Raw genomic sequence first — 20,862 nt, 5'->3', positions numbered from 1 at the left:
AATAAACATATGTTTCATGTACCCTAACATTATTTTTTTGCGGTCCACTTTATTTAGAAAAGTATCAAAATACATTTTGGTACCGGTACCAAAATATTGGTATCGGGACAACCCTCGGTTCAATACAATATTATGACACCCTATTTGTCCGTTTTTGCCTATGTAAGGTTCGTACTTTTGCCAAATCTGTTGTCCGTCGTTGAGTAAATCATGCGTTGGGGCGCCCCTAGTGGCCTGCATGACTAATTTGGAAACGCGTAGACCTGTAACCTTGCACAGTGTCCCGCCACGCTCTGACGAAAGATTGTACGCCTCCTCTTTTATTTGGACTTTCCCTGACTACATGGCAACAGCTGTTTCTAAAGGGAGGGGGGTCGTAAACAGCCATCGCCTTTGATTACAATACATCAAAGAAACCGACACCTTCATGTCGCTTCCCATCCTACACAGTGGAGTTTGACAAGCCTTTTGCTTGGTAAGATCAGAGACAGCTTTTGTCCGCTCGCCGGGAACTCATGGCAACACAAAGCTTTGTGTTAACTTAGATATAATTATTCTCTGACACTTTGTTTACTTACTACTAAAAGACAAGTTGTCTAGTATGTTCACTATTTTATTTAAGGACTAAATGACAATAATAAACATATGTTTCATGTACACTAAAAAATTTTTGTTCAAATAAAGACAATAATGAAATTTTTTTGCGGTCCCCTTTATTTAGAAAAGTATCAAAATACATTATGGTACCGGTACCAAAATATTGGTATCGGGACAACCCTCGGTTCAATACAATATTACGACACCCTATTTGTCCGTTTTTGCCTATGTAAGGTTCGTACTTTTGCCAAATCTGTTGTCCGTCGTTGAGTAAATCATGCGTTGGGGCGCCCCTAGTGGCCTGCATGACTAATTTGGAAACGCGTAGACCTGTACCCTTGCACAGTGTCCCGCCACGCTCTGACGAAAGATTGTACGCCTCCTCTTTTATTTGGACTTTCCCTGACTACATGGCAACAGCTGTTTCTAAAGGGAGGGGGGTTGTAAACAGCCATCGCCTTTGATTACAATACATCAAAGAAACCGACACCTTCATGTCGCTTCCCATCCTACACAGTGGAGTTTGACAAGCCTTTTGATTGGTAAGATCAAAGACAGCTTTTGTCCGCTCGCCGGGAACTCATGGCAACACAAAGTTTTGTGATAACTTAGATACAATTATTCTGACACTTTGTTTGTTTACTTACTACTAAAAGACAAGTTGTCTAGTATGTTCACTATTTTATTTAAGGACTAAATGACAATAATAAACATATGTTTCATGTACACTAAAAATGTTTTGTTCAAATAAAGACAATAATGACATTTTTTTGCGGTCCCCTTTATTTAGAAAAGTATCAAAATACATTATGGTACCGGTACCAAAATATTGGTATCGGAACAACCCTCGGTTCAATACAATATTATGACACCCTATTTGTCCATTTTTGCCTATGTAAGGTTCGTACTTTTGCCAAATCTGTTGTCCGTCGTTGAGTAAATCATGCGTTGGGGCGCCCCTAGTGGCCTCCATGACTAATTTGGAAACGCGTAGACCTGTACCCTTGTACAGTGTCCCGCCACGCTCTGACGAAAGATTGTACGCCTCCTCTTTTATTTGGACTTTCCCTGACTACATGGCAACAGCTGTTTCTAAAGGGAGGGGGGTCGTAAACAGCCATTGCCTTTGATTACAATACATCAAAGAAACAGACACCTTCATGTCGCTTCCCATCCTACACAGTGGAGTTTTACAAGCCTTTTGATTGGTAAGATCAAAGACAGCTTTTGTCCGCTCGCCGGGAACTCATGGCAACACAAAGTTTTGTGATAACTTAGATACAATTATTCTGACACTTTGTTTGTTTACTTACTACTAAAAGACAAGTTGTCTAGTATGTTCACTATTTTATTTAAGGACTAAATGACAATAATAAACATATGTTTCATGTACACTAAAAATGTTTTGTTCAAATAAAGACAATAATGACATTTTTTTGCGGTCCCTTTTATTTAGAAAAGTATAAAAATACATTATGGTACCGGTACCAAAATATTGGTATCGGGACAACCCTCGGTTCAATACAATATTATGACACCCTATTTGTCCGTTTTTGCCTATATAAGGTTCGTACTTTTGACAAATCTGTTGTCCGTCGTTGAGTAAATCATGCGTTGGGGCGCCCCTAGTGGCCTCCATGACTAATTTGGAAACGCGTAGACCTGTACCCTTGTACAGTGTCCCGCCACGCTCTGACGAAAGATTGTACGCCTCCTCTTTTATTTGGACTTTCCCTGACTACATGGCAACAGCTGTTTATAAAGGGAGGGGGGTCGTAAACAGCCATTGCCTTTGATTACAATACATCAAAGAAACAGACACCTTCATGTCGCTTCCCATCCTACACAGTGGAGTTTGACAAGCCTTTTGATTGGTAAGATCAGAGACAGCTTTTGTCCGCTCGCCGGGAACTCATGGCAACACAATGTTTTGTGATAACTTAGATACAATTATTCTGACACTTTGTTTGTTTACTTACTACTAAAAGACAAGTTGTCTAGTATGTTCACTATTTTATTTAAGGACTAAATGACAATAATAAACATATGTTTCATGTACACTAAAATTTTTTTGTTCAAATAAAGACAATAATGAAATTTTTTTGCGGTCCCCTTTATTTAGAAAAGTATCAAAATACATTATGGTACCGGTACCAAAATATTGGTATTGGGACATCCCTCGGTTCAATACAATATTATGACACCCTATTTGTCCGTTTTTGCCTATGTAAGGTTCGTACTTTTGCCAAATCTGTTGTCCGTCGTTGAGTAAATCATGCGTTGGGGCGCCCCTAGTGGCCTGCATGACTAATTTGGAAACACGTAGACCTGTACCCTTGCAGAGTGTCCCGCCACGCTCTGACGAAAGATTGTACGCCTCCTCTTTTATTTGGACTTTCCCTGACTACATGGCAACAGCTGTTTCTAAAGGGATGGGGGTCGTAAACAGCCATCGCCTTTGATTACAATACATCAAAGAAACCGACACCTTCATGTCGCTTCCCATCCTACACAGTGGAGTTTGACAAGCCTTTTGCTTGGTAAGATCAGAGACAGCTTTTGTCCGCTCGCCGGGAACTCATGGCAACACAAAGTTTTGTGATAACTTAGATATAATTATTCTCTGACACTTTGTTTACTTACTACTAAAAGACAAGTTGTCTAGTATGTTCACTATTTTATTTAAGGACTAAATGACAATAATAAACATATGTTTCATGTACACTAAAAATGTTTTGTTCAAATAAAGACAATAATGACATTTTTTTGCGGTCCCCTTTATTTAGAAAAGTATCAAAATACATTATGGTACCGGTACCAAAATATTGGTATCGGGACAACCCTCGGTTCAATACAATATTATGACACCCTATTTGTCCGTTTTTGCCTATGTAAGGTTCGTACTTTTGCCAAATCTGTTGTCCGTCGTTGAGTAAATCATGCGTTGGGGCGCCCCTAGTGGCCTGCATGACTAATTTGGAAACGCGTAGACCTGTACCCTTGCACAGTGTCCCGCCACGCTCTGACGAAAGATTGTACGCCTCCTCTTTTATTTGGACTTTCCCTGACTACATGGCAACAGCTGTTTCTAAGGGAGGGGGGTCGTAAACAGCCATCGCCTTTGATTACAATACATCAAAGAAACCGACACCTTCATGTCGCTTCCCATCCTACACAGTGGAGTTTTACAAGCCTTTTGATTGGTAAGATCAGAGACAGCTTTTGTCCGCTCGCCGGGAACTCATGGCAACACAAAGTTTTGTGATAACTTAGATACAATTATTCTGACACTTTGTTTGTTTACTTACTACTAAAAGACAAGTTGTCTAGTATGTTCACTATTTTATTTAAGGACTAAATGACAATAATAAACATATGTTTCATGTACACTAAACATTTTTTGTTCAAATAAAGACAATAATGAAATTTTTTTGCGGTCCCCTTTATTTAGAAAAGTATCAAAATACATTATGGTACCGGTACCAAAATATTGGTATCGGGACAACCCTCGGTTCAATACAATATTATGACACCCTATTTGTCCGTTTTTGCCTATGTAAGGTTCGTACTTTTGCCAAATCTGTTGTCCGTCGTTGAGTAAATCATGCGTTGGGGCGCCCCTAGTGGCCTGCATGACTAATTTGGAAACGCGTAGACCTGTACCCTTGCACAGTGTCCCGCCACGCTCTGACGAAAGATTGTACGCCTCCTCTTTTATTTGGACTTTCCCTGACTACATGGCAACAGCTGTTTCTAAGGGAGGGGGGTCGTAAACAGCCATCGCCTTTGATTACAATACATCAAAGAAACCGACACATTCATGTCGCTTCCCATCCTACACAGTGGAGTTTGACAAGCCTTTTGCTTGGTAAGATCAAAGACAGCTTTTGTCCGCTCGCCGGGAACTCATGGCAACACAAAGTTTTGTGATAACTTAGATACAATTATTCTGACACTTTGTTTGTTCACTTACTACTAAAAGACAAGTTGTCTAGTATGTTCACTATTTTATTTAAGGACTAAATGACAATAATAAACATATGCTTCATGTACACTAAAAATTTTTTGTTCAAATAAAGACAATAATTAAATTTTTTTGCAGTCCCCTTTATTTAGAAAAGTATCAAAATACATTATGGTACCGGTACCAAAATATTGGTATCGGGACAACCCTCGGTTCAATACAATATTATGACACCCTATTTGTCCGTTTTTGCCTATATAAGGTTCGTACTTTTGACAAATCTGTTGTCCGTCGTTGAGTAAATCATGCGTTGGGGCGCCCCTAGTGGCCTGCATGACTAATTTAGAAACGCGTAGACCTGTACCCTTGTACAGTGTCCCGCCACGCTCTGACGAAAGATTGTACGCCTCCTCTTTTATTTGGACTTTCCCTGACTACATGGCAACAGCTGTTTCTAAGGGAGGGGGGTCGTAAACAGCCATCGCCTTTGATTACAATACATCAAAGAAACAGACACCTTCATGTCGCTTCCCATCCTACACAGTGGAGTCTGACAAGCCTTTTGCTTGGTAAGATCAAAGACAGCTTTTGTCCGCTCGCCGGGAACTCATGGCAACACAAAGTTTTGTGATAACTCAGATACAATTATTCTGACACTTTGTTTGTTTACTTACTACTAAAAGACAAGTTGTCCAGTATGTTCACTATTTTATTTAAGGACTAAATGACAATAATAAACATATGTTTAAAGCCAATAATGACCTTTTGAGTCTCGACTAGTAATGACTATCTTAAGGATTAGTCGACTACGAATATTTTGATGGTCAACTTATTATACAACCTCAGAGAAAAATGTAGCTTCCACAAGAGTAACTTATTAATGGACTAATGAATCATTTGGTTGGCAACTTTGTGGCAGTAAATCTCAAAGCTGTGGACTGGACAAGTTGGCTCTGCGGCCGACAGGAAGTCACAGTTTTATGCCAGCTTTACTGAAAACTTCATGCAGCCAATTTCAAGGCCAAATAAACAAGCTTTTTTTTTGCAGGGGATGACAGGCAATTTGAAACAGCCCTTCCCAAAAAACCTTCTTTTTCCCCCTCCAAAGGTAGGTGGTAGATTCTCACCTAGGGATGAAGAAGCTAATATAATCATATATATTTTCTTTTACCCCGCGTCTGCCTCCATATGCAATAAATAGCGTGGTGGAACGGGGGTGGGGGCGGGGGTGCAGCAATATTGTGCCCAGCTGGGCGGGTGCAAGCTTTAATTGGGAGGCCTGGCTTTGACATTTTGGGTATTTGTGGACGCGACGCGGTGGATTTGAATAATGTCAGTGTGGCATACGGGTGTTTGGCTAACAAGGAGAGTGTCTTCAAGACGGCTGCTAAAAGCAAACAGAACGGAGGTTGCTGCTAGCTTGCTTTCTTCTTCTTCACCATGCAAACTGTCTACATTTTCATTCACGCGATCCATCAGTGTTCTGATTACGGCTGTCAAATTAAATACCCCAAAAAATTATCGCGTTAATCGTGCACGAGCACAGATTGATCACGCGATTTATTTTGACCGCACGTGCTCCTTTACCTTAAAGCAGGGGTGCCCAAATGTTTTCCCCTGGCAAAATAAAAGGATGACGCGGGGGGCCATTTTGCTAGTGTTCACCTTCAAAACCAGTGTAATGTGTCGATTTTGAGGTTTTAGTCTCAAAAACAATTGATATTTAATAAAACACAGTACTGAAATGGGTACTAGTAGGAATTGGGCTTTCTGCTCCGCTGCTCCCAGTCTGTGGAACGCTCTCCCTGACCACCTGAGGGCACCACAGACGGTGGATGTTTTTAAAAAAGGTTTAAAAACCTTTCTTTTTTTTAAAAAAAAGGGCTTTTTTAGATATATGTGTGCTAGTTCTACCTATCGGACTATTTATTTTACTTGTTGGGGGCAGCTATTTGTGGTTGTTGTTTTTTAAATGCACTGTAGCACTTTGAGGTTGTTTGTTCAATGTAAAGTGCTTTTACAAATAACATTTATAATTATTATTATTATTATCTAATGTCTTGGACTTGCAACTCAGTGTCATTCTGTCAAATGATGATATGATGATTAATAAACGAGATATAACAACTGGACAGCAATTATCATAATAAGCTCATTTTTAACTGTTGCAGCAAAAAATTAGGTTTTTTATTCTCAAAAACAATTGATATTTAATAAAACACAGTACTGAAAATGGGTACTGTTGAGTACCAGTTGGAATTGGGCTTTCTGCTCCGCCGCTCCCAGTCTGTGGAAGGCTCTCCCTGACCACCTGAGGGCACCACAGACGGTGGATGTTTTTAAAAAAGGTTTAAAAACCTTTCTTTTTAAAAAAAAAAAAAAAAGGGCTTTTTTTAGATATATGTGTGCTAGTTCTAGCTATTGGACTATTTATTTTACTTGTTGGGGGCAGCTATTTGTGGTTGTTGTTTTTTAAATGCACTGTATCACTTTGAGGTTGTTTGTTCAATGTAAAGTGCTTTTACAAATAACATTTATTATTATTATTATCTAATGTCTTGGACTTGCAACTCAGTGTCATTCTGTCAAATGATGATATGATGATTAATAAACGAGATATAACAACTGGACAGCAATTATCATAATAAGCTCCTTTTTAACTGTTGCAGCAAAAAATGAGGTTTTTTATTCTCAAAAACAATTGATATTTAATAAAACACAGTACTGAAAATGGGTACTGTTGAGTACCAGTTGGAATTGGGCTTTCTGCTCCGCCGCTCCCAGTCTGTGGAACGCTCTCCCTGACCACCTGAGGGCACCACAGACGGTGGATGTTTTTAAAAAAGGTTTAAAAACCTTTCTTTTTTTTAAAAAAAAGGGCTTTTTTAGATATATGTGTACTAGTTCTAGCTATTGGACTATTTATTTTACTTGTTGGGGGCAGCTATTTGTGGTTGTTGTTTTTTAAATGCACTGTAGCACTTTGAGGTTGTTTGTTCAATGTAAAGTGCATTTACAAATAACATTTATTATTATTATTATCTAATGTCTTGGACTTGCAACTCAGTGTCATTCTGTCAAATGATGATATGATGATTAATAAACGAGATATAACAACTGGACAGCAATTATCATAATAAGCTCATTTTTAACTGTTGCAGCAAAAAATGAGGTTTTTTATTCTCAAAAACAATTGGTATTTAATAAAACACAGTACTGAAAATGGGTACTGTTGAGTACCAGTTGGAATTGGGCTTTCTGCTCCGCCGCTCCCAGTCTGTGGAACGCTCTCCCTGACCACCTGAGGGCACCACAGACGGTGGATGTTTTTAAAAAATGTTTAAAAACCTTTCTTTTTTTTAAAAAAAAAGGGCTTTTTTAGATATATGTGTGCTAGTTCTAGCTATTGGACTATTTATTTTACTTGTTGGGGGCAGCTATTTGTGGTTGTTGTTTTTTAAATGCACTGTAGCACTTTGAGGTTGTTTGTTCAATGTAAAGTGCTTTTACAAATAACAGTTATTATTATTATTATCTAATGTCTTGGAATTGCAACTCAGTGTCATTCTGTCAAATGATGATATGATGATTAATAAACGAGATATAACAACTGGACAGCAATTATCATAATAAGCTCATTTTTAACTGTTGCAGCAAAAAATGAGGTTTTTTATTCTCAAAAACAATTGATATTTAATAAAACAGTACTGAAAATGGGTACTGTTGAGTACCAGTTGGAATTGGGCTTTCTGCTCCGCCGCTCCCAGTCTGTGGAACGCTCTCCCTGACCACCTGAGGGCACCACAGACGGTGGATGTTTTTAAAAAAGGTTTAAAAACCTTTCTTTTTAAAAAAAAAAAAAAAAGGGCTTTTTTAGATATATGTGTGCTAGTTCTAGCTATTGGACTATTTATTTTACTTGTTGGGGGCAGCTATTTGTGGTTGTTGTTTTTTAAATGCACTGTATCACTTTGAGGTTGTTTGTTCAATGTAAAGTGCTTTTACAAATAACATTTATTATTATTATTATCTAATGTCTTGGACTTGCAACTCAGTGTCATTCTGTCAAATGATGATATGATGATAAATAAACGAGATATAACAACTGGACAGCAATTATCATAATAAGCTCATTTTTAACTGTTGCAGCAAAAAATGAGGTTTTTTATTCTCAAAAACAATTGATATTTAATAAAACACAGTACCGAAAATAGGTACTGTTGAGTACCAGTTGGAATTGGGCTTTCTGCTCCGCCGCTCCCAGTCTGTGGAAGGCTCTCCCTGACCACCTGAGGGCACCACAGACTGTGGATGCTTTTAAAAAGGGCTTAAAAACCCTTCTTTTTAAAAAAGCCTTTTTTTTTAGATATATGTGCGCTAGTTCTAGCTATTAGGCTGTTCTAGTTTTATTTATTTTTTTACTGTTTATTTTACTTGTTGGGGGCAGCTATTTGTAGTTGGGTTTTTTTAATGCACTGTAGCACTTTGAGGTTGTTTGTTCAATGTAAAGTGTTCAAATAAAATCTATTATTATTATTATTATTATTATCTAACGTCTTGGACTTGCAACTCAATGTCATACTGTCAAATGATGATATGATGATTAATAAACGAGATATAACAACTGGACAGCAATTATCATAATAAGCTAATTTTTAACTGTTGCAGCAAACAATGAGGTTTTTTATTCTCAAAAACAATTGATATTTAATAAAACACAGTACTGACAATGGGTACTGTTGAGTACCAGTAGGAATCGAGAACGTATCGGTTCACATGTGAACTCTGCGTGACTTCCTGACAAAGAATGGTTTAAAAATGAGCGTTTAAAGGCGGAATGTTGCAGGCAGACTGTTAGCGTTTGTCGCCCGCTTGCCGACTCAGCCAAACTACCTCCATTTAATGTTGCAATTTTCAATGTCAACAAAGAAATTGACTCAAAAAACGCTCCAATGCAAGGCTCCGCTTTTCAAAAAAATGCGCTAGCTTGATGCTAATATACAGCGGCGATTTTAACACCTCCAAAATGACAACTAAGATGCACGTTACAACCAAACGACTGGTGCATAAAAAGTACAATACTTACAGTATCAACACTTTTTAGAGCACCATAAACTATACACTATATCATCTAGTGCACTATACCATGGAAATGCCCCCCTCTACCTCAAAGAACTGCTCACCCCCAAATCCTCCACACGACACCTCCGCTACGGACAGGCTAACCTCCTCCGACCTCCGAGGACAAAGCTCCGAACTATGGGAGACCGGGCTTTCTGCTCCCAGTCTTTGGAACGCTCTCCCTGACCACCTGAGGGCACCACAGACTGTGGATGCTTTTAAAAAAGGCTTAAAAAACCCTTCTTTTTTTTAAGATATATGTGTGCTAGTTCTAGCTATTAGGCTGTTCTAGTTTTTTTTAGTTTTTTTACAACTTATTTTACTTGTTGGGGGCAGCTATTTGTGGTTGTTTTTTAAATGCACTGTAGCACTTTGAGGTTGTTTGTTCAATGTAAAGTGCTTTCACAAATAAAATCTATTATTATTATTATTATCTAACGTCTTGGACTTGCAACTCAGTGTCCTTCTGTCAAATGATGATATGATGATAAATAAACAAGATATAACAACTGGACAGCAATTACCGTATTTCCTTGAATATGGTATTCGCATGCCTCGAATTACAGCCGGGTCAAACTCGTTTCGCAAAATAATTAGCGCATGCTTGGCACTTCCGCCGGGTCAAATATGAGTCATTAAATGACTCCCGCCTCCTGGTGGTAGAGGGCGCTAGTGATCCTTCTTGCGACTGCTGGTACTGCAGAAGAGTGCTGCAGAAGAAGACAACCGGCAGCAAGAGTGCGCAGCCATTGTTTGCTTGCACTTTTACCATGGAGGATTACATATCTAAAATAAAACAGTTTTCTAAACTGGACTTTCAATCGAAGCAGGAGGTAATACTTAAAAGGAAGATCTCCTTTGAGACAGAGAGACTTTTAAAACTGAAGAAAGATAAGGACGACTTCTATATCGATGCTTTTCTTCAAAAGGAGCTGGCATGGACTCATTTATACCTAAAGGTAAGACAATAATAACGTTTTTTTTTATTAAATGTGCTTTTCATGATAAGGTAAGCGCCGGAGTGAGAAGAGGTTTTAAAATAATTAGCGCATGCTTGGCCATCCCGCAGGCTTCTGGTAAGCGCCGGAGTGACAGGAGGTTTTAAATTAATTAGCGCCCCTGCGGCTATTCAAGGAAATACGGTATCATAATAAGCTCATTTTTAACTCTTGCAGCAAAAAAACATTTTTTTATTCTCAAAAACAATTGATATTTAATAAAACAGTACTGAAAATGGGTACTTTTGAGTATCGGATCACATGTGAACAGTAGCCATCTTGACCTCTGTGTAGAATATTTTTTTTTAAAAAGCGTATAAAGGCGTAATGTTGCAGTGACAAACAGAGAAGAATTTGTTACCGGGTGTTGCTGCTGACACTGCAGAGTCAGCTGAACTATGGTCTTGTCCCTGGTCCTCACTTCTTCTCTCAGCATGTGCACCTCCTTCAGCAGCTCTTCACACTGCACACACACATAAATATAGAAATATATAGTGCAGCTTATTCAGTCAAAGACAAAAAGACATTTCTCACTACCTGGGCCGCAGTGGCGGTGTTGCCTTCACCGTCCTGGACAACATCTGCTGCTGGCAAGTCAGGATCCTCACGCTGCAAGTATACAAAAAAAAGGCACAAAGTACACAATCAATGACACTCGCCTGGGGCACGCCTCAAGAGCAGTGTTGTGAGGTGGAATAATTGTGCTCCTTCACACTTTCGCTCTCCGCCAACCGCAGTGTGTTCTGGCTTTATTCCGCAACGAAGGAGAAATGTCAATACGTGCTGCAATCAAATTGTTTTTCTTTTTGAGCCAGGAGGCAGATCGGAGGTCATCTTCTTTATCCGGCATAAACTAACAAGCCCACTTATTCCACGGACAAATCAACTCTCAGCCTGCATTTCTTTGTTTGAGCGAAGTCTTCTGCTGCAGCCTAGGCTATTATTTGCAGACAAAAACATACTTCTCAAAAATTCTCAGAAATGCCTCACATCTTTGCTTTAATGGAGTCATATATATATATATATATATATATAAAGGTTTATTTGAAATAGGGACAGATACAGAAACATAGATATCTTAAACCTTTATCCAATGTATGCATTATAGTGTTTGTAGCCAAAGCTAATTTACAACACTTGTCCCCAACAACAACAACAACAACAACACAGATCTAACATCATTAAAATAGGAAAATAAAAAGAATAAGGCAAAGAGGAGTCGATAATAATGATAATAGTAATAATACAGACAAAGTGCAAACTAGATATAAGCCAATAATAATAACACAGACAAAGTGCAAACTAGATAACTAGTAAAAACTATTAAAAACTAAACATGGAAACACGATTGTTGCTCAACTAGCCACAATTGTTTGTTTTTTTTGAAAGTGACAAGTGCAGGTGTACTTTTCAAAGGGTCAGCTAGCGAGTTCCATAGTCGTGCTCCTTTTATTGAAAAGGCAGTCATATTATGATCTGCTTTCTACCCTGATGGTCTACATGCAGTGCATCTGCAAGGTACATTGTGTTATGTCACAGCCTTATTATAGAATGGAATACGCTCATTTTGTCCTCAAAATTCTACACACAATACCCCATAATGATGATGTGAAATTTTTTTTTTTGGGGGGGAATTGAAAAACTAAATAAATTCACAGCTTTTCTAATCAGGGCTCGAATTTAACCACGGCAAACACTTGATGTAATGCCCTAAAAAACAAGCCACTTCATTTTATTTGGCTCTGGAAAGTCTGGAAATAATATTGTGGAGGGGGGGGCGTGGCCTGCGGGCCTGCCGCGGAACGGGGTGTGCCAGGACCGGCCTCGAAGACAGCGACAGGTGAGTGGATGGCCCAGGTGGGCCTTGTTATCTAATCACCTGTCGCCTTTATTAGCAGCAGCCGGGATGAGACACGTTGTTGGAGCTGGAGTGGAAGCGAGAGAGAGCGAGAGAGACCCGAGACACCGAAAAGACTTTGCTGGAAAGCAAAACACCTGCACTAGTTTCATGAAAATAAAACAGTGTTGTAACCCTGATCCGGGCTCGTGTGGCAGTGTGCGGTGGTCTGAGGAACCCACTAGAGGGCAACCTCCACAAATATGTATCAATAAAGTACTGTAACTTGTCTTACTAAATGTATTATTTCTTTCTATTTTGGGAGAAAAAAAATATATCTACGCCATGTAATCGCAATTGATGCTTAATTAAATATTGTCTAATCATGCAAAAACATATGATGAAACATTCAAACATTTTTTTTAATAGAAATAAATACTAATAATAATGATTTCAAAGCAAGTTATCCATCAAATTGTGAAATGTAAAAGTAGCAATAGATTTCCTGGTCAAATTGTGAAATTTACTGTGGTTTTTACAGCATTTTTCTCTAAATTAAAGAAAACAATACTTTTTTACTGTAGTAAACTGTGGTGGCGTTTTGGTATTTACAGTAATACACCGAAAAATCTACAGTTGTTTGATTTGCGGTTAAAAAACAAACTGGCAGCTCAGGTGCCAAAATTTTACTGTAAAATTGCATTTTTTTTTAATTTACAGTAAAAAAAACAAATGTCAATTTTACAGTAAAATTCTGGCAACTGAGCTGCCATTTTTTTACCATAAAAACAGCAGTACTGTTTTTCCATTCACAGTAATACACCGAAAAATCTACAGTTGTTGGTTTGCAGTAAAAAATAAAAAATAAAAATAAAAACTGGCAGCTCAGGTGCCAAAATTTTACTGTAAAATTGCAGGGTTTTTTTATTTACAGTAAAAAAAACAAATGTCAATTTTACAGTGAAAAATTCTGGCAACGAGCTTCATTTTTTTTTACCATAAAAACAGCAGTACTGTTTTTCAACTTACAGTAATACACCGAAAAATCTACAGTTGTTGGTTTGCGGTAAAAACAAAAAATAATACAAAAAATGGCATCTCAGGTGCCAAAATTTTACTGTAAAATTGCAGGGGTTTTTTATTTACAGTAAAAAAAATAATAATTTTACAGTAAAATTCTGGCAAATGAGCTGGCTTTTTTTTTTTTACCATAAAAACAGCAGTACTGTTTTTCAATTTACAGTAATATACACTACATTTTGAGGTGAAATTATTGCAGCTTACCATATTTTTGTTACATTTTAGTTTTTTTTTAAATCTACTAATAAAATGCATTAAAAAATGGTGTAACAATAGTATTCACTGTTAGAAGCGGCCCTCTGGGGCCAAACATAAGTGCCATGTGGCCCTCGGTGAAAACCACTTTGACCAACATCGACAGCAAGAACATGCCGTGACCGTCCGTGACTTTTTACTTGTTAATGGACGAGGGATGTAACAATAAACGGTATAATGATCATTTGCCATAAAATTCCAGACTGTTAGTAATACAGTCTAATTTTTTTAATTACCCCAAAACCGTAATTTATTAATGCATTTTAGGCAACAGGAAGTCAGGCACATGCGCATTAGCGTCATTTGGCTTGATAATCACGGCGGACTAACTACACGGACTTTGCTCCGGAGATTTCCCCTCGGAGTAAAAGGAGCCAAATACTTGGTTTAACGTCATTTTCCCCTCGCTTCTCGGCGTGTGTTTAAGAGTGCACTGCTGTGTTTAGATGGAGACAGGTGTGGACAATATTGGAGACACTTGTCCCCACACTAAAAGTATACAGCCAAGAGTGGATGTCAGGTGCGGATCCAGCCATGGCATTTGTTTACATTCAGGGGTGCTAGCTTGGTGTTAGCAGTTAGCGATTGTATCCTCCTACGGTGTGTAGTGAAGCATGTTTAGCTATTCCTCATCCTGCAGTGATAATGAAACTTGTTAGAAACGTACTTTATTTGTCGCCATGGAGGCCAGGATTAGTGATTTAGAATGTTAGCCGCTAACTAGCTAGCCATGTCTTAAAGCAGCTCTTCCTGAGGGTGTTTCAGTGTTATAACTTCACCTTTATCTTTACTTTTTACACCAAAATGCGTCCATTCTCCCTTTTCTGTCTACACACTGTGTCTGCTTGTAAGTACTCTGTGTGCGTGCGCTGCCGAACATGCTCCTCTGCTCGTAAAACCAGCAATGTCATGATGTGACGACGTGCCGGGAATTGGTACTTTTCCAACAGAGTATAGTATTGTTTTTGATTCATTAGTAATGTGATACTATACTAGTACCGGTGTACCGTAGTACAACCCTAGGTTGGGGTTACAAAAAACACTTAAAACACTGATAACACATTCATAAAATCACAAACAGATGCAATGTTGTTTAAAAAAAAAAAAGCTTTAAAACGTTTCAACTTGTGCCGCAACTTTTAGAGAATGCTGCCATGAAAATCAGGCGTTTTAGGCCACAACAATCCAAAAGAAAATGCTGTAAAATCCTGGAAGGACTGTGTAGATACGTGATAGAGCGGGGTTTTCAGGCACAGCCATCTCGAAATGGTCTGGGGAAAAAAAACTATCCACTTGAGGCTCAATTTGGACTATTAGGGAAAAACATTGCCTGATCTTGTGAGTCATTCAGATGGCTGCTTGAGAATTTGGCATCAACAACATAGAATGGATCCATGCTGCCTTGTATCAGTGTACCAACAGGAGTTGCGTGGAGGATAGCATGTTGGCGCACTTTGAGCCCTTTACTGCCAAACTAAGCATCCTTTATTCTTCAGCCGTTTTAAAATAAGCTTCAGACGTTCCACAACAGTGTGTGGAAGTGTGCGGGTCAGAAAGTGGCCTTGATGTTGCAATTGAAATACAAAAGCCAAAAGCAGTGAAGTTGTCACGTTGTGTAAATGCTAAATAAAAAGAGAATACAACAAATCCTTTTCAACTTATATTCAATTGAATAGACCGCAAAGACAAGATATTTAGCGTTCCAACTGATGAACTTTGATATTTTTTGCAAATATTAGCTCATTTGGAATTTGATGCCTGCGACATGTTTCAAAAAAGCTGGCACAAGTGGCAAAAAAGAGTGAGAAAGTCGAGGAGTGCTCGTCAAGGACTTATTTGGAACATCCCACAGGTGAACGGGCTAATTGGGAACAGGTGGGTGCCATGATTGGGTATAAAAGCAGCTTCCGTGAAATGCTCAGTCGTTCACAAACAAGGACGGGGGCGAGGGTCACCACTTTGTCAACAAATGCCTGAGCAAATTGTTGAAGAACAACATTTCTCAACAAGGAATTTAGGGATTTCACCATCTACGCTCCGTAATATCATCAAAAGGTTCAGGGAATGTGGAGAAATCACTGCACGTAAGCCAGGATATTACGCACCTTGGATCCCTCAGGAGGTGCCGCATCAAAAAGCCACATCAATGTGTAAAGGATATCACCACATGGGCTCAGAAACTTCAGAAAACCACTGTCAGTAACTACAGTTGGTCGCTACATCTGTAAGTGCAAGTTAAAACTCTACTATGCAAAGCCACAGCCGTTTATCAACAACACCCGGAAACGCCGCCGGCTTCGCTGGGCCCCGAGCTCATCTAAGATGGACTGATGCAAAGTGGAAAAGTGTTCTGTGGTTCTGACGAGTCCACATTTCAAATTGTTTTTGGAAACTGTGGACGTAAAGAGGAAAAGAACCATCCGGACTGTTCTAGGGTGAAAGTGTAAAAGGCAGCATGTGTGATGGTATGGGGGTGTATTAGTGGCCAAGACATGGGTAACTTACACATCTGTGAAGGCACCATTAATGCTGAAAGGTACATAAAGCTTTTGGAGCAACATATGTTGTTATCATGGACGCCCCTGCTTATTTCAGCAACACAATGCCAAGCCAGGCGTTACAACAGCGTGGCTTCATAGTAAAAGAGTGCGGGTACTAGACTGGCCTGCCTGTAGTCCAGACATTGAAAATGTGTGAAGGCTAAAATATGAGAAGGGAGACTGTTGAACAACTTAAGCTGTACATCAAGCAAGAATGGGAAAGAATACCACTTCAAAAATGTGTCTCCTCAGTTCCCAAACCTTTACTGAGTGTTGTTAAAAGGAAAGGCCATGTAACACACTGGTAAAAATGCCTTTTTGACATGTGTTGCTGCCATTAAATTCTAAGTTCATGATTATTTGCCAAAAAAAAGTAAGTTTCTCAGTGTGAACATGAAATATCTTGTCTTTGCAGTCTATTCAATTGAATATAAGTTGAAAAGGATTTGTTGTATTCTCTTTTTATTTACCATTTACACAACGTGACAACTTCATTGTAAAAAACAGTGTTTAGATAACCTAGTGGAAGATGGACTCAATCTCTACAAGATAAGTTAGTTTAGGAAGAGGAGGAGAGCTGCAAGGCAGACTTATAAATAGCCAGCATCTTTGATCCAACTGACACGGATGGGCTCGCCAATTGATCAGTTCCGCCTCTGCGTGCAGACGGGCGAGCGAGGGCTGCGCACAGGTAGAGAGCAGGGAAGGCGGGAGTCGTACCTGCAGCAGGTTCCTCAGCCTGAGCAGCTGCTTCTTGACCGAGCTGCAGTCCTGGCTCAAGTGTTCCAGCGAGAGTTCATCCGGCGAGGCGCCGAGACACAGCCGCCTGGCCTCGGAGGGGGCGGCCTGCGGGGACATCTTTGAAGATTTGAGGCCCTGCGGGGATTGTGTCCTGGAAGAATGCAAATGTGCTGTCAAGCACACTGAAGGGCAGGATGTGAGGCACATTTTGGACAAAAAGGTGGCAAACGTGTGCCTCAAAAGTCACACAAATACGCGGCGCCTTGTGAGGTTGCTTTTTCTTTGGCTTTTTGTGGACGTTACGTGAAGTATACGCCTGATTTAACTCCTTAATTACGCACTGCATCCAGCTGTATAAAACACTGGCCATACAGCAATAGATGATATCTGTCTATTACCTCTCTTTCTTTATAATGTTTATTTTCTGCTGGATCTACTCTCTATTTTATGCTGCAGCTGTTACATATACTGTAGTATTGTACATTGGGATATGTTATATATATTATATACTGTATAAAGAATATTACATATATGTTATATTTTATATTGCTACTATGGTACAGTTTTAGTCTACTTTATACCTTTTGTGCCCTTCTTCTTTTGTGCATTATCCTGTCCATCCTTATCCTTTCCATCCTTTGTAACTGAGCTACTGTGTGGAACAATTTCCCTTGTGGATCACTAAAGTTTGTCCAAGTCTATGTCTAATCATCGGGGGTTTTTAACGTTTAGCCCAGGGGTCATTTTGTCTAGCAGCTAATCCAAAAAATTTAAATATACAAATATATATATATACATATACATATACATATGTATGTGCGGGAAAAAATCACAAGACTATTTCATCTCTACAGGCCTGTTTCATGAGGGGTTACCTCAATCCTCAGGAGATTTTCTCCTGAGGATTGAGGTAACCCCTCATGAAACAGGCCTGTAGAGATGAAATAGTCTTGTGATTTTTTCCCGCACATACATATTACGCTCTACCACGGTATCGAGCACTATTTTTTGGATAATCTAATTAAGACATATATACATATACATATATATACATATATACTGTACATATTAGAGATGTCCGATAATGGCTTTTTTGCCGATATCCGATATTCCAATATTGTCCAACTCTTAATTACCGATTCCGATATCAACCGATACCGATATATACAGTCGTGGAATTAACACATTATTATGCCTAATTTTGTTGTGATGCCCCGCTGGATGCATTAAACAATGTAACAAGGTTTTCCAAAATAAATCAACTCAAGTTATGGAAAGAAAATCAGATAAAATTGCTCGTATTAACAGGAAGACGTTTTGGTTCCTCCTCGCATAACCAACTCTTTGCAGTCATTGCAAATTGCCAGTTTTTTATCCGTCAGACACACTTTAAAATAATCCCAAACCATAGACATGGTGTCGTTAGTTAGTCACAGAGCGAGCTGGCTTGTTAGCCACGGCTACAGCACCGGCAACAACACACTCTTGTTGTTATGCTGCGCTCGCGGCGGTGTGATGAGGTCATCAAGCGTCGCCAGTAAACCTCTCATGCCGCAGTCGTCAACTCCTGTGTTGTGTGTGGGAGAGGGGAGCTGACTGGAAGACGCAACTGCTCTGTATTTCTCCCTACGTCCGTGTTTTACCGGATATGTACCGCTCTGAACAGCAGCGTTTTAAAAAGTCATTAATTTTACTTTTTGAAACCGGTACCGATAATTTCCGATATTACATTTTAAAGCATTTATCGGCTGATATTATCGGACATCTCTAATACATATATATATATATATATATATATATATATATATATATATATATATATATATATATATATATATATATATATATATATATATATATATATATATATATATATACACATATATATATATATATATATATATATATATATATATATATATATATATATATATATATATATATATATATATATATATATATATATATATATATATATATACATATATATATATATATATATATATATATATATATATATATATATATATATATATATATATATATATATATATATATATATATATATATATATATACACATACACATACACATATATACATATACATATAAATACATACACATATACATATATACATACACGTATATATATATACATACACATATACATATATACTAGGGCTGCAACAACTAATTGATTAAATCGATTAAAATCGATTATAAAAAAACTTGCCGATTAATTTAGTCATCAATTTGTTGGATCTATGCTATGCGCATGCGCAGAGGCTTTATTTTTAGTTTTTAGTTTTAATTTTTTTAAAAAAAAATATATATATATATATATATATATATATATATTTATTTTTTTTTATTATTATTTTTTTTTTTTTAATAAACCTTTATTTATAAAATGCAATATTTACAAACAGCCGAGAAACAATAATCTAAATAAGTATGGTGCCAGTATGCTGGGGTTTTTTTTCAATAAAATACTGGATAGGATAGAAATGTAGTTTGTCTCTTTTATCCGATTATTAATCGATTAATCGAAGTAATAATCGACAGATTAATCGATTAGCAAATTAATCGTTAGTTGCAGCCCTAATATATACATACACATACATATATACATACACATATATACACATGTATGTATATATATATATATATATATATATATATATATATATATATATATATATATATATATATATATATATATATATATATATATATGTTGTCAGTGTGAACATGAAATATCTTGTCTTTGCAGTCTATTCAATTGAATATAAGTTGAAAAGTATTCTCTCTTTATTTACCATTTACACAACGTGACAACTTCACTGCTTTTGGCTTTTGTAAATTTATTTGCTTTTCTAGTGTACGAAATAGACGACCAACCGTGCGTCGAATCCAGCCGGTCCGCCCAAACGTTGATGCCTCCGCCGCTGTGCCTGCCGCCGGGCCGCGCTTTCCCCGTTGGAAATCCTGTCAGCATCTGTTGCAAAAAACGAGGAAACATGAGTGCCAGCCAGAGTGAAGGAAAGCGGTTTGCCAAACACTGCGCCTGTACAACGCCTGTAAATAGTTTGTCTGGGAGAGACGAGACGTGCCATGCAAAAAAAAAAAAAAAAAAAAAGGTAGGCAGGAATTTGTTTTTCTTTGGATTTGACACACAAACATCTCATGACACTTTTCTGCCAATGAATAAAATGTGCACCTTTCACAATGTTCAATCCCTTCCGTCTCTCCACAGCATCAAATGCAAACAAATCAGCATCCTTGCCAAAGACGTACAAACACAGAAATGGAAACTCTGAACCATGAACCATTATACAAACAAACAATAAAGGTATTCGACTAAAAACCAATGAAGCATCATCACTGCCGTATTACCCCAAAATATAACATGATGAGCTTTCATCATTTTATACATTTCTCATTCATAAAAGCTATGTTTAAGTGTCTTAATGGATTAGCCCCTGATGTGTGAAGAAATACAAAGATACAGTAGTGAAGGTGTTAAGGTCTTCAAAAGCTTAACCAGGGATGAGGCTTGCACATTAGCCCGTGACTAAAAGGTTTGATATACAGTACAGGCCAAAAGTTTGGACACACCTTCTCATTGCAATGCGTTTTCTTTATTGTCGTGACTATTTCAATTGTAGATTGTCACTGAAGGCATCAAAACTACTGACACATGTGAAGTAGGGCTGCAACAACTAATCG

The 20,862-nt window shown here is 38.1% G+C and overlaps 1 protein-coding gene across 9 annotated transcripts in view; it reads right to left on the bottom strand.

The window, feature by feature from the left end:
* The window catches only part of ccser2a (coiled-coil serine-rich protein 2a), a 120,829-nt gene that overhangs the window by 52,100 nt on the left and 47,867 nt on the right, over positions 1-20,862 (bottom strand). For all 9 annotated transcript variants that reach the window (XM_062059245.1, XM_062059244.1, XM_062059248.1 and 6 more), the window contains 4 exons: positions 20,035-20,131; positions 17,113-17,284; positions 11,218-11,289; positions 11,042-11,143 (listed from right to left, as the gene is read on the bottom strand). In XM_062059245.1, coding sequence (XP_061915229.1) covers positions 11,042-11,143; positions 11,218-11,289; positions 17,113-17,284; positions 20,035-20,131 — 443 coding nt within the window. The remainder of the gene's footprint in view (positions 1-11,041; positions 11,144-11,217; positions 11,290-17,112; positions 17,285-20,034; positions 20,132-20,862) is intronic.

This window comes from Entelurus aequoreus, linkage group LG09 (assembly GCF_033978785.1).
Source record: "Entelurus aequoreus isolate RoL-2023_Sb linkage group LG09, RoL_Eaeq_v1.1, whole genome shotgun sequence".
Taxonomy (NCBI): Eukaryota; Metazoa; Chordata; class Actinopteri; order Syngnathiformes; family Syngnathidae; genus Entelurus; species Entelurus aequoreus.
This window is presented reverse-complemented; position numbering and strand designations above follow the sequence as displayed.